Source organism: Neoarius graeffei, chromosome 22 (genome assembly GCF_027579695.1).
Source record: "Neoarius graeffei isolate fNeoGra1 chromosome 22, fNeoGra1.pri, whole genome shotgun sequence".
NCBI lineage: Eukaryota > Metazoa > Chordata > Actinopteri > Siluriformes > Ariidae > Neoarius > Neoarius graeffei.
Genome location: NC_083590.1, coordinates 44,255,024 through 44,269,837, shown reverse-complemented (window position 1 = coordinate 44,269,837; position 14,814 = coordinate 44,255,024). Strand labels below are relative to the sequence as shown.

General features: G+C 42.0%; 1 protein-coding gene across 1 annotated transcript in view; it reads left to right on the top strand.

Annotated features, from left to right (window-relative positions):
* clcn1a (chloride channel, voltage-sensitive 1a) overlaps window positions 1-14,814 on the top strand; it is a 72,150-nt gene that overhangs the window by 20,638 nt on the left and 36,698 nt on the right. Inside the window, exons 13-14 of the mRNA XM_060903949.1 lie at window positions 5,112-5,181; window positions 5,324-5,434. Coding sequence (XP_060759932.1) covers window positions 5,112-5,181; window positions 5,324-5,434 — 181 coding nt within the window. The remainder of the gene's footprint in view (window positions 1-5,111; window positions 5,182-5,323; window positions 5,435-14,814) is intronic.

Below are 14,814 nucleotides of genomic sequence, written 5' to 3'. Positions count from 1 at the left end.
TATATATATATATATATATATATATATATATATATATATATATAAAAACCTTTTTTTTTGGTCTTTGTTTAACTTAAATAATAAAAGACTTTAAAAGTTGCCTTGACAGACACAGTCCTGTGTGAGAGATCAGGTGTTGGCTTATATGATCCTTGGCTTGAAGCAGATATCATGCTTCAGGAGAACTGCTTAGACTTGCATGCTGTGGATTATAGTGTGCAGTATCTATTGCCTATCATAAATGATTGGCAGCAACTACAGTGATCGAGATCACTTCATTTCTGGGTGTATGGTGAAGCATTTTAAAAATTCTGATTTATTTAAAATGTTTTGGATGACGATTATTTCATTCTTTATCAAAAGTAATACAAAAACTTACTCTGTATTACTTATTATTCAGTAATACATCAAGCACATTTAGCTGTGTGATGTGGTATAAGGCAGAAACAAAAATTGAACACATATGCTTCCAGTTTCTAGCTGACCCCTGAAAGGTGTTTTTTGGATAAATGAGGGTAAAACCTTGACTAATGCAGAATGCACACAACATGATTTTAGCTCTAATTTGTCTCTCCCAGACTAATGCTGGGGATTTTTCACCTTCTCAGTGACAAATCTCTGTGTGCCCTCCATGGTGACAGTTTGTCTAGTGTGAGTGGATCAGCAATACCATTTTCTCAGTCTGCAAGCTGTTGCAGATGCTCCAATATTTACACACATGTTTGAAATTACATCTTGCATAGTGTCAGCACCTCTATAGCAAGTAAGAAGAGCATTGATAAGCAAAAGCCAGTGAGAATTAGAAAACAAACTACTGTGTTGTGCACACAATAATGTTTCTATGATTAAAATTATTTGGCTTGAAACAACACGAGTCATGGTGACACACAGTATAAAATGAGCTATATTTATTTGCACTATAGATAGTTTTCACTGACGTCACGGCATTCCGGGGAACGCCCTCCAGGCGCCATCTTGTGGGGCAAACAAAACGGACCATCGCCATTACCGGCTACGTTATCTCGGACGAATTTATGAAGTTATATAGTCAGTTTTCTAAAATAAAGATCAATGTCGGCAAAATCAAGCAAACAGAAGTATATAGATACATTAGACGACATCTCACGACAACGGTATGCAGCCAAACTGGCCTTGATTGGGGGAATTGACCCCTATGAAGTGGACAAAGATGCATTTTCAAGTGACTATGCAGGGCTGCGAAAGCCTGAAACTGCCAAAGCCTGCTCCAAAGCCTGAAACTGACTTCATCAAACTTTAAAGGCTGTCTGATATATACAACTTTATATATTCACAGCGCGCCTTTTGTCGGATGCCACCTTTTTCACGGCTGAATCATGCAGATCTGATTTTTTTTAGGGGGGGCGTTGGAGTGTCTGATTATAATTTCAAAGTAAATTCTGTATTAAAATTACTAAATAAGCAAATCCGTTACAGTCCATGAAACAGGAAGTATAAGGATGAGAAAAAAAACAGTTTAAATCGGAAAGCTGCGCACATTTGCGCAGTCCTGCACACCGCTCGGGCTGCGCAAATGTGCGCAGCTTTCCGATTTAAACTGGTTTTTTTCTCATCCTTATACTTCCTGTTTCATGGACTGTAATGGATTTGCTTATTTAGTAATTTTAATACAGAATTTACTTTGAAATTATAATCAGACACTCCGACGCCCCCCCCCCAAAAAAAAAATCGGATCTGCGTGATTCAGGCGGCATCCGCCAAAAGGCGCGCTGTTTGCATCCCAAACACAAATCAAATCATACAGAATAGACCTAAAATGTTTTTCAAAAATGACCCTTGCGTGAGTGAAGTGACAAGTTTCAAATAGAAACGTGACAAATGAGCGATATTAAGTGTACATTACAATGTAAACGTACACTCAGCGGTTCCAGTTAGGCATTTTCCAGAGATTGTTCACATGATGTTTTGGTTTCCAAAAACAAACTTAAACACAATTGATTGTTTATTTAAACAACTTACCACTTATAAAATGATCGGAGCAGACTTTGCTGTGTTTGGAAGGCTGATAATCCTTGTGGTTGATTCTCGCAAGCCATAGATTTCTCCTTTGTATGCTGAGTTTCTTTGTTTGCTCGCCTTCGTGCTCCTGTACAGTGGGAATTCCATAAAAGCATAAAATTCACCGTGCCATCCGCCGTGGCCAGCTAAAACTCTAGTTCAAAGAAGAAGCCGTATGTAAACATGATCCAGAAGCGCAGACGTCTTCTCTGGGCCAAGGCTCATTTAAAATGGACTGTGGCAAAGTGGAAAACTGTTCTGTGGTCAGACAAATCAAAATTTGAAGCTCTTTATGGAAATCAGGGACGCCGTGTCATTCGGACTAAAGAGGAGAAGGAGGACCCAAGTTGTTATCAGCGCTCAGTTCAGAAGCCTGCATCTCTGATGGTATGGGGTTGCATTAGTGCATGTGGCATGGGCAGCTTACACATCTGGAAAGACACCATGCTGAAAGGTATATCCAGGTTCTAGAGCAACATATGCTCCCATCCAGACGACGTCTCTTTCAGGGAAGACCTTGCATTTTCCAACAAGACAATGCCAAACCACATACTGTATCAACTACAGCATCATGACTGCGTAGAAGAAGGGTCCGGGTACTGAACTGGCCAGCCTGCAGTCCAGATCTTTCACCCATAGAAAACATTTGGCGCATCATAAAACGGAAGATACGACAAAAAGACCTAAGACAGTTGAGCAACTAGAATTCTACATTAGACAAGAATGGATTAACATTCCTATCCCTAAACTTGAGCAACTTGTCTCCTCAGTCCCCAGACGTTTACAGACTGTTGTAAAGAGAAAAGGGGATGTCTCACAGCGGTAAACATGGCCTTGTCCCAACTTTTTTGAGATGTGGTGTTGTCATGAAATTTAAAATCACCTAATTTTTCTCTTTAAATGATACATTTTCTCAGTTTAAACATTTGATATGTCATCTATGTTCTATTCTGAATAAAATATGGAATTTTGAAACTTCCACATCATTGCATTCCGTTTTTATTTACAATTTGTACTTTGTCCCAACTTTTTTGGAATCGGGGTTGTATGTTACATGCAGCCCAAAGCACTGGATGCATTCTTTCATACAGTGCCAGTCATGAGGGAATTCATTGTGTCACAGTGCAAAGACTGATGGAAAAATGGTATTCTTGTGAGATCTTATAATATTGCCTCATGAAAGGCACAGAATGACTATTAGTGTACTCTTTTACACCTTGTTTTGGAGCACTCTACAGATTTTGCACCCTCTGTAGGGGGAGCTGGTCGAGGCCTCACTCCTAGCAGTGGGACACCTGGGCCAGGACATGGGGATGTTCTCTGTCAATCTGGGTTATGCATGATGGCAGATGTGGTTGGGCACAATCTACATTGCCAGAAACATTGCTGGACACATGCCAGGGCCATTTTTTGGCCTGCTGCTGACCAACAATTCACCGTCAACTGTGGTTCTCCCTATATGTGTTATGGCCATTGGAGTGTGCCAGACCAAGTGATTCTCACTGAGGTTCATAAACCTATTATAACCTTTCTGAAAGGAGCAATCTGTGATCATCAACCACATTCCCCCAAGAGCCTAGAGTGGAAGCTCCCCTTAAGACCTCTCCTCATGAACTGCAATGAGTGTCTTTAATGCTGCCTATTTGTTAGCAATCACTTAAGAAAAAAGTGTAGAAGAACTGAATGCCTTGGTGGCCAGCTGACTTGGGAGTGAGCTTGTGGCTAAACACAGTCCACAGTCTATCCTAAAGTGTTCCAATTCCCCATGGAACATTAGTTATGTAAGAAGGTGTAGTCCATAGATCATAAACGCCAGGGTTCCCTGTCATTTGGAACAAGCCCCAATCCAACCTGAAGGTTACATGGTTGAATGATAAAAGTATTTTTTGTGAATACTGCATGATACATCACTTTGAGATTTTCTACACAAAAGAAGCCATCCAGGTGGTATTCACTGCCCCTGGTGATAATCCAGTGATAGAATTGAATTTTATACAAGATTAGAGAATCTAAATAAATTGCCCACTATATTCAAAATGCACTACACATGAAAGGGTTTGTTTATCTTGATACAATAGATATGGTGAATGCATTATTAGGAAGCTAATATAATACAATACAGGTCATGGACCATCTTTCAATTCACTGACTTTCTAGCTATACTCTCTGCAAGCTGGAATTATTATGGTTATAGCTCTTCTTGTCTCCAGGTCAACATGCAATGTGTAGACATGTCCCAACAGAAGACCATCCATGAGATAAATGCTTAAGTCTGTTGGAGACTCTATATATGCTATGATCTTTGTCGGCTGAGGTATTGTTTTGCAATGCAGTAAGACATCTGACTATTGACATTGGCGATAACCTTTGTCCATTTTATGCAGTAGAAAATAACTGTATGATAGCTTAATCTAATGAAGAATGTGGGATGGTGATTTCAAAAGCTAAAAAGCAGGGTGTAAATCTGATAATGTAAGAAAAAAAGACCCCACCCTGAATGGTTGTTGTTGTTGTTATTGAAATAATAGAAATGCCACTGCTTCAAATAAAACAGATCAGTCAACAAAAATAGTACCCAAAGATGCCACAGCTGGATAGAGTGTTGCACATTGCCATGCAATGCACAGGCTGACTGACAGCCTGTAGTAAAGTAGTAATTGTTTCAGTGTCACTATCACTTAAATTAGAATTTTATGTAGTGAACACACACAAGCAGAGTGACACAACCAGTGAAACTTACCTTTGCTACTATACTATATTTGGCACTATATTTGGCACTTCTGAACAAAATATAAGCCATTTCAATATGTAAAAGTTCTTTCTATAATGCAAACACTCAAGCATGGATAGCGTGTTTATAATGTTAACTAAACATTTACATCACCTCTACTAATGTCTTCAGGATTTAAAAGTGCAAAAAATGGAAATGTCATCATATACTTTATATTAGCAACTAGCTTTAACATAAAGAATGCAAATGGGATCCTTTGAAGAGTCTTAAGACTTTTGTTTTTATTGAGTAAACTAGTTTGAAATATTGAAAGTAATGAGTCATATTGCATTGTATTTTGCAGTTTTGGATGTCAGCGGTTTCAACAACAATGCCCATCCCCTCTGGAGCCTTCATGCCTGTGTTTGTACTTGGTAAGGTAATGATAATAAGCAATAATAAAAACGTAAGAATTTTATTTATGACTAATACAGAAAGCTAGCCATTTGTCATTCACTAATATGTTACCTTTCTGTTGTTAATTAAGTAATCAAAGGATAACTCTTGCCTCTCTAGGTGCAGCATTTGGTCGTCTAGTGGGGGAAATCATGGCCACCCTATTTCCTCATGGCATTCTGTTTGATGGCATCCTCTACCGGATCATTCCTGGAGGGTATGCTGTCATTGGTCAGTCTTACTTCAAATTTCTCTTCTCTTCTCTTCTCTTCTCTTCTCTTCTCTTCTCTCTTCCTATTTCTCTCTCTTCATCAAAAACCATATAATTCACTGAAAAATCATTACAACAGTCAACTCTCCATCTCAAGTCCATCTGATATGGCAGCAAATGCTATGATTAAGTGCATTAGTTTGTGTTCTTGCACTGTATAAAGAAACCTTTCATTATATTCATTGAGGTTTGCCTGTATTCCTACTTGTGTACATATGGGTGCATGCAGAGACCTTCAACAAAGTCAGAAAACAACCCTATGATGCAATATTTCATATAAATACTGTTGTCATCCAACAATCATTCCCTGAAACCATCTAGCTGAGTTCCCACTTGATTGACACTGGTTCCAAATGACCCAGGTGTTCAAGTAATCACAGTTACATAAGTAAATAACATTCTATTTCATCAGATGATGTCAGTCTATTGGTTAACAAACGTATGGTATGACTGTAGCTAGAAACCTCAGGTATAACCATGAAGTCAATACAGAGACAACACAGACAAGCTAGCTTATTGCCATGGCATGACATTCTCCTATGTTTTTAGTAAAGTGATTGCCAGCAAAAAGGCAGCCTATAAAGTCACCCATTTCAGTTCTGCACCCTGCAAGTGTTCATAAGGTAATGTTTTACCAGATTGCAGCACATGGAGATGTCATGACCCGGAGGCCATGGAAACAGATTGGACCCAATGAGCAACTACTAGAAATGAATTGAGGGGTACCTGATTAGTAGGTTCATGAGGAGAACAGGCAGGAAGCAGACTCAGCAGCACAGTTTGAAAATCTTTTAGTGAAATCCCAGGAAGACAGCGCAAAGGCAGACTAACAGATGAAAAAAATTCCATGGGAAAAACAGAGCCATAAAAAACAGAGTCCCGGTCAAAAATCCCAAAAATCAGCAGGCAAATATCTTAGTCCAAGAAACATAATCCAAGTTGGGAAACCAAACGTGAACTTAACAAGACTTAATGGTGAGTATTTATCCATGTTGTGTAATTCTCCTCAGTGTGTATATATAGAGTGGCTGCATAGCAGGTGTGCTAGTGCAGCATGGGGATAATGGGGAAAACGTGGAGTGGAGCGCAAAGGCGCAGGTCAGGATTTGGAAGTTCCAGATTGGATCATGACAGAACCCCCCCTTTATGGATGCCTCTGGGCATCCCAGACAGAGCTCCCAGGTTATTGTGGTGGAAATCCCTGATGAGCACAAGATTGAGGATGAAATGCGCTGGCACCCAATACCTCTCCTCTGGGCCATAACCCTCCCAGTCAACCAGATACTGTAACCCCCAACCTCATCACTGGACCTTTAGTAGTTTCCTGACTGTGTAGACCTCCCCTCCATCGATGCTCTTAGGAGGGGGAGGAGCCTTGGAAGGAGGGAAGAAGGAACTGGAGACCAGGTGTCTCAGTTGGGAGGCATGAAAGGATGGGTGGAGGCACCGCATAGACTTGGGCAATGCCAATCTTACAGTCATGGGGTGAATGACCTTAGAAATAGGAAAAGGGCCAACAAACCTGGGGGCCAGCTTACATGAGGTAATCCTGAGAAGGAGATTGGCTGTGGACAACATGACTCTTTGTCCCAGGCAGTAGACAGGAGCTGGCCTGCAATGTCAATCTGCCATCCTTTTGTATGCATGATTGGCGCATAACAGTTGACGTCTGGCACACGCCCAAACTCTGTGACAGGGTCTGATAAAGGCTTGGGCCTAAGGAACAGATGCCTCCTCCTGTTTGGGGAAAAGAGGGGGATGGTAACCGAGGCAACACTGGAAAGGAGTCAGCCCAGTGGATGATGAGGGAAGGCTGTTGTGGGTGTATTCAATCCAAGGAAGTGCCTGGCTTTAGGAGGAAGAATCACCAGATGTTCGGCATCATAGAGCAACCTCTAGCTTCTGATGGGTACATTCCATCTGTCCATTAGTCTGGGGCTGGTAACCTGAGGAGAGGCTGAGAGTGGCCCCAATCAGCTTGCAGAACTCCTATCAGAAGTGAGTGGAGAACTGGGGACCTCTGTCAGACACAATGTCTGTAGGCAGACTGTGAATCTGGAACACATGGTTGCCATCTCTTTAGCTGAAGGCAGTTTAGGGAGGGGAACGAAGTGATCAGCCTTAGAGGAGTGATCAATGATCATCGTGATGCATGCATTACCCTTGGAGCTGGGGAGGCCAATGATGAAATCCACCGCAGTGTGGGACCAAAGACGGTGAGGTAAAGGTAAGGGTGTTAATAGTCCAGCAGCAGGTTGGTTGCTTGTCTTGTTTCTGGAGCAGACGTCACAGGCTGCCACAAAGGTCCTAATGTCTCACCACATGGTCAGCCACCACAAGCATTGCCTGAGGAAGGCAAGGGTCTGGGCTACCCCAGGGTGACAGGGTAAGAAGGAGCTGTGCCCACACTGAAGCATCTGGGAGCACATGCAAGGAGGCACAGTTGGGTGGGCCATTACCTGGTCCTGGATCACTGGGCAGGGCAATTTGGACAGTAGTTTCTATGACGAGCTGGGTGGTGGCCACGAGACAATGGGCAAGGAGGATGGGCTTGGTGGTACTTTGCTGACAGTCCAGAGCAAACTGCCTGGAAATGGCATCTGGCTTGACATTCTTAGAGCCTGGTCTAAAGGACAGCACAAAGTTGAAGTGGGAAAAAAACAATGACCACCTGGCTTGAAGTGCTTTAAGGCATTTAGCAGACCTGAGGTATTTGGGGTTCTTATGATCTGTCCATACTGTATGATGTATGGAATCTCAGTCCCCTCCAACCAATGCTTCCACTCTTCCAGGGCCAGCTTGAAAGCAAGTAGTTCTCAATCACCAATGCCGTAGTTGCATTCTGCTGGAGTCATGTGATGAGAAAAAATGCACATGGGTGCACCTTGTTATCCCTGGCTGACCTCTGGGACAGGACAGCCCCAGTGCTCATGTCTGAGGCATCCACTTTGAGGATGAACTGAATGGCAAGGTCAGGGATGATGAGAATTGTCACCATGGTGAATCTGATCTTAAGAGAAGGCACTCTCAGCATGATTGGTCCATGAGAAGGGGTGCTTGGAAGATGTGAGTTTGGTCAGGGGAGCAGCGATGGTGTTCCTGATAAACCTCTGATAAAAGTTAGCAAACCCCCAAAAGCACTGCAGTTCCTTACGGGAAGAGGAAATAGGCCACTCAGAGACCACTTTGACCTTCTTTGGGTCCATTTGGACCACCACTGGGGAAATTACAAAGCCCAAGAAGGACATGGTGCATTTGTGAAACTTGCACTTCTCTGCTTTTGCAAAGAGTTGATTCTCTATGAGTCATTGCAGGACCTGTCTGACGTGGAACTGATGGACCTCCAATGTGGGAGAGAAGATGAGGATATCATCAAGATAAACAAAGGTGAACTGGTTAATGAAATATCATAAGACATCATTGATCAGGGCTTGAAAGACAGAGGGGGCGTTAGTGAGCCCAAACAAAAAACTAGATATTTGTAGTGGCCCGTAGGAGTGTTAAACGCTATCTTCCACTTCTCTCTTTTTCTTATTTACACCAGGTGGTAGGCATTGCGGAGGTCCACCTTGGTAAAAAAAACTGAACCCCTGAAGTAACTTGAAGGCAGTGGACATGAATGATAGGGGACAACGGTTCTTGACAGTGATAGCATTAAGTCCCCAATAGTTATTGCAAGGCCTGAGGGACTTGTCTTTCTTCTCCACAAAAAAGAACCCTGCTCCAGCTGGAGAGGATCATGGATGAATAATGCCAACTGCTAGAGACTCTGAGATGTATTTGTCCATGCTCCATGGGGAAAAGAGAATAGATATGACCCCTGGGAGGTGTGGTTCCAGGTAACAGCTTTATGGTGCAATCGTAAGGTTGATGTGGAGGAAAAGGGGTGGTGCGAGCCTTATTGAACACCAAACGAAGGTCCAGATATTTGGGGGGCACATTGGAAAGGTGTTTCATCAGAACTGGTGGCAAGAGGGGCCAGAGGAATCTGAGCAGAAGATAGGCAGGAGGCCAGGCAGTGAGTACTCCAAGAAAGAATGGTCCCATTGCTCCAGTTAATGTGGGGGTTGTGGAGGTGTAACCAGGGAAGGCCAAGGACAATAAACTCAAGGGAGTCGTTCATGATGTAGAATGAAATTGATTCAACATGATTAACCTGAAACATTCAAAGTAACTGGGTCAGAGGCATGGGAAATGGGACTGAGTTCAGAGCCCCATTCAGAGCTCTGGTCACATGGAGGCAATCTAGCTGACACAAGGGGATGACCAATTCTTCCACCCAGGAGGTCCTGATAAAACTCTGGTCCACACCAGAATCAATGAGGGCTTGAACAGACTGGACCTTGTTTTAGAATGAAATCTTAATGGCCAATGTTGACCTAGCAGCAGGAGAAGTGTGTGTAGACACACCCACCTATATCCCCACATCTACTGGTGGGCAGACCCTTTTACTGGGCAGTGGGAGATGAAATGTCCAGACTGTCCACAGTAAAAACAGGAACTAGTTTCTTGATGGCTTCTTTTTTCCAATGGGGTTACCTGGGTCCTGCCTAAATGCATGGACTCTGGCTCACTGGGGGTGGCACTCTCCAATGGAGAGGTGATGGTCCTGGGTTTGACCCTTTGGCTCCACCTCCAACCCCTCCATCTCCATCTGTGAGGAGAGTCTTTCTAGGGTATCAGTGATGGAGGACATGCTTGTTCAAACAGCTATGATCTCTTGCTGATGAGATCCAAGAACAGAGCCCTGCTTAGCCAATACAGATTTGAGAGCATCATAGTCTGCTGGGTCCATGGTGAGGTGGATAAATTCTGTCATGACCTGGAGGCCATGGGAACAGATTGGACCCAATGAGCAACTACTAAAAATGAACTGAGGTGTACCTGATGAGTAGGCTCGTGAGGTGAACAGGCAGGAAGCAGGCACAGCAGCACAGTCTGAAAATCTCTTAGCAAAATCCCAGGAAGACAGAGCGAAGGCAGAGTAACAGATGGCAATAATTCCAGGGGAAAAACAGAGCTGGAAAAAACAAACAGAGTCCTGAATCAAAGTCCCAGTCAAAAATCCTAAAAATTGGCAGGAAAAAGTCTTAGTCCAAAAAATGTAATCCAAGTCAGGAAACCAAATGTGAATGTGAACTTAACATAATGGCGAGTATTTATCCATGTTGTGTAATTCTCCTCAGTGTGTTTATATCGAGTGGCTAACAGCAAATGTGTAGCAGGTGTGCTAGTGCAGCGCAGGGAGAATGGGGAAAACACGAAGTGGAACACAAAGGCGCAGGTCAGGATTTGGAAGTTCCAGGCTGGATCATGACAGGAGATCCCAAATACACCTTCAAAAGACTACTTTCCTCCAGGGAGCATACAAGGCCTGCATACTAGGAGCTATTGTGCTCAACAGTGTCTCTTGCACTGCCCAGTCACAATCCTAAACCTGTTCTTCACTCCAAATATGCCAAATCATTCCACTCATTTGGGACAATATTCTAAGGGCAGCTGCCTGGGCTTTCCATCCCTGAGTGATGAAAACAGGGGAAATCAAAAATGTGGAAAAAATCAGTAGTAGAGGTGGAAATGCATACAGTAGACAGTCAGGCTAGCTGTGTACCAAGTGCATCATGACTTAATGGACTGTCCAACTCCACCAGGAAAAACCAGTGATTCAATTTGTTATCATCAAAGAGATCCACCTTTGCCCTGACAAACCTTTCCCAGATTTGGGACATACTTTCTGGGTGCAGATACCACTCTCCCAGATACATGCAGCACCATGGTCTTGTCCCAGCAAGTACAGTTGTGTGTTGATTGATGGATCTGACATTGCAATATTATCTAAATATACCAGAAAGTGGCAATATGTCTCTGAACTAGTAAGAACAAGCTGAAGACTGTGGTTAGCAATCCTAACATCATACTCAACAAAAACTGATGCTGTGCATAGAGACCTGCACAATTTTGACTGGCAATTGTGTTAATGTTTGTCAAAAATTGGGATGACAGTGTTGGTTGCATTTTGATCAACTTATAATTTATGCTAATGGATTGTGCTGTCTGATTCAGTATTAGGAAGCATCCTTGAATGAGAAACTTCAAAATGTGTCTGTGCTCCAGAGCAGTGGGAACATGAAAATATTAATTGAACCAGTGTTGTGGCTAGATGGCACAAGTAACATCTGATATCCTTAACATGCAAAACAGGAGGACTTTTACATACTTCAGGTCCTTCCACAATATTTTGATTGGATTAAGGTCAGGATATGGTTTTCTTCCAATTCTGGACTTCCAATACAGAATTGGAAGAAAACCATATCCTTCTTCTGAATGAACGGTGAGTAGAACCCATTGCATCTGTCCAAGAGAGAACAAACTCCTTGGACCAGAACAACAAAACTGAAATTGATGAAGCCTGAGCCCCAACAAGGCTGGTGGATCAAATGTTTTTTTCCCCTGCAACATTACCATTAGGTCCCAGGGTTGCTGTCCAATTCCAGTGGTGCTTGAAAGTTTGTGAACCCTTTAGGATTTTCAATATTTCTGCATAAATATGACCTAAAACAACATCAGATTTTCACACAAGTCCTAAAAGTAGATAAAGAGAACTCAGTTAAACAAATGAGACAAAAATATTATACTTGGTCATTTATTTATTGAGGAAAATGATCCAATATTACACATCTGTGAGTGGCAAAAGTATGTGAACATTTGCTTTCAGTATCTGGTATGACCCTCTTGTGCAGCAATAACTGCAACTAAAAGTTTTCTTTAACTTGATCAGTCCTGCACACCGACTTGGAGGAATTTTAGCCCATTCCTCCATACAGAACAGCTTCAACTTTGGGATGTTGGGGGGTTTCCTCACATGAACTGCTTACTTCAGGTCCTTCCACAATATTTTGATTGGATTAAGATCAGGACTTTGAATTGGCCATTCCAAAATATTAACTTTATTCTTCTTTAACCATTCTTTGGTAGAACGACTTGTGTGCTTAGGGTTGTTGTCTTGCTGCATGACCCACCTTCTCTTGAGATTCAGTTCATGGACAGATGTCCCCATATTTTCCTTTAGAATTCACTGGTATAATTTAGAATTCATTGTTCCATCAATGATGGCAAGCCGTCCTGGCCCAGATGCAGCAAAACAGGCCCAAACCATGACACTACCACCATCATGTTTCACAGATGGAATAAGGTTCTTATGCTGGAATGCAGTGTTTTCCTTTCTCCAAACATAACGCTTCTCATTGAAGCCAAAAAGTTCTATTTTGGTCTCATCCATCCACAAAACATCTTTCCAATAGCCTTCTGGCTTGTCCACATGATCTTTAGCAAATTGCAGATGTTCTTTTTGGAGAGCAGTGGCTTTCTCCTTGCAACCCTGCCATGCACACCATTGTTGTTCAGTGTTCTCCTGATGGTGGACTCATGAACATTAACATTAGCCAATGTGAGAGAGGCCTTCAGTTGCTTAGAAGTTATCCTGGGGTCCTTTGTGACCTTGCCGACTATTACATGCCTTGCTCTTGGAGTGATCTTTGTTGGTCAACCACTCCTGGAGAGGGTAACAATGGTCTTGAATTTCCTTCATTTGTACACAATTTGTCTGACTGTGGATTGGTGGAGTCCAAACTCTTTAGAGATGGTTTTGTTACCTTTTCCAGCCTGATGAGCATCACCAACGATTTTTCTGAGGTCCTCAGAAATCTCCTTTGTCTGTGCCATGATACACTTCCACAAACATGTGTTGTGAACATCAGACTTTGATAGATCCCTGTTCTTTAAATAAAACAGGGTGCCCACTCACACCTGATTGTCATCCCATTGATTGAAAACACCTGACTCTAATTTCACCTTCAAATTAACTGCTAATCCTCGAGGTTCACATACTTTTGCCACTCACAGATCTGTTGTATTGGATCATTTCCTCAATAAATAAATGAACAAGTATAATATTTTTGTCTAATTTGTTTAACTGGGTTCTCTTTATCTACTCTTAGGACTTGTGTGAAAATCTGATAATGTTTTAGGTCATATTTATGCAGAAATATAGAAAATTCTAAAGGGTTCACAAACTTTCAAGCAGTGGCGGCTGGTAGTCTTTCAAACAGGGGAGGCTGGTCGGTTACGATATTTCCAGATTTTAAAAGAAAAAACATCAATTTTGCCCATACTCTTGCCTCTGATCTGGCTGATTGTTGGCAGGGTCACAAACTGTGAAATAACAGGTTCTTTTGGCCCATTAGCCTACTGTCCAATATACATGATGGTGGTGTTGGGGGGAGGGGTATATTTTAACATTTTATATTTTAAAATTGTGGCATGTTGTTTAAAAATTGATCATTATTGAAAGCAGCTCTTTGTCAGGAACCTCAGCAGTAGAGCTGGGTGCCACACATTTCATTCAATGACACTTTCTCTATATTTTACTTATTTTGACTGAGAAATGTTTTATTGACAATTTTGATAACCCTTCACTTTTAATCCAGGTCTGTAGTGTGAAATGTTCTCGGCTGTGTTTTTGTTTAAAAATGTTTTCCAAATTGTAGCTGTGTTTAATTCATATCCAGAAAAATATATATTCCAATATAATATTCTCAGCATAAACATTTTAAATAGATTCTATATTTTTGGTCCATCCATGACATATTACTAAAGTAGCCTATTTACTGTTGTTGATGTGGGTCACTTGCTGTTAGCCAATTCACTTTCTCGTACAAGGAGAGCTGAAAAGAACAAGTATTATTCCCTACCTTTTTCACCAAGTCAATTTGAGGCGTTGGTCTACCCTGCTCTTTAATTTTAATTTTTTCCTCGAAAGGAAGACTGGCAAATGGCTTCGCCAAAATTAAATCAGCAATGCTTGGCATCCGTGCGCAGCTTTCTTGCTAGCTGACTAGCCCCCTCAAGTTCAAGTTCAGTCACTCAAATAAACGAAATTTCTGGAACTAAGATAGCAAACTTGACAACACTATATTTACACTTTATTTACAATGAAAATATATACAAACTAAAAAAGCTGGTAGAAACCGTATGTAATGAATGAAATCGAAATGTAAGCTGATCTCTTACAATACACCACAGCACTTGCGAATCCGCATGGGACTGAACTGATGTTGCCAGATACTGCTGACGTTATCCAGCCCAAAATATGTTCAAAACCCGCCAAAATGCATTTAAAATCGCCCAATCTGGCAACACTGCAACCGTTGCCTGTCTATAGTTGAAACGAGCTGTCAATCAAAGAAAATATCCGGCCGCTTTCACCAATCACTAGTCTCCTCGCGGAAACTGCCATGTCCCTCCCATGTGAGGCTCGGAGTCCGTGGGCAGGCATTTTCGC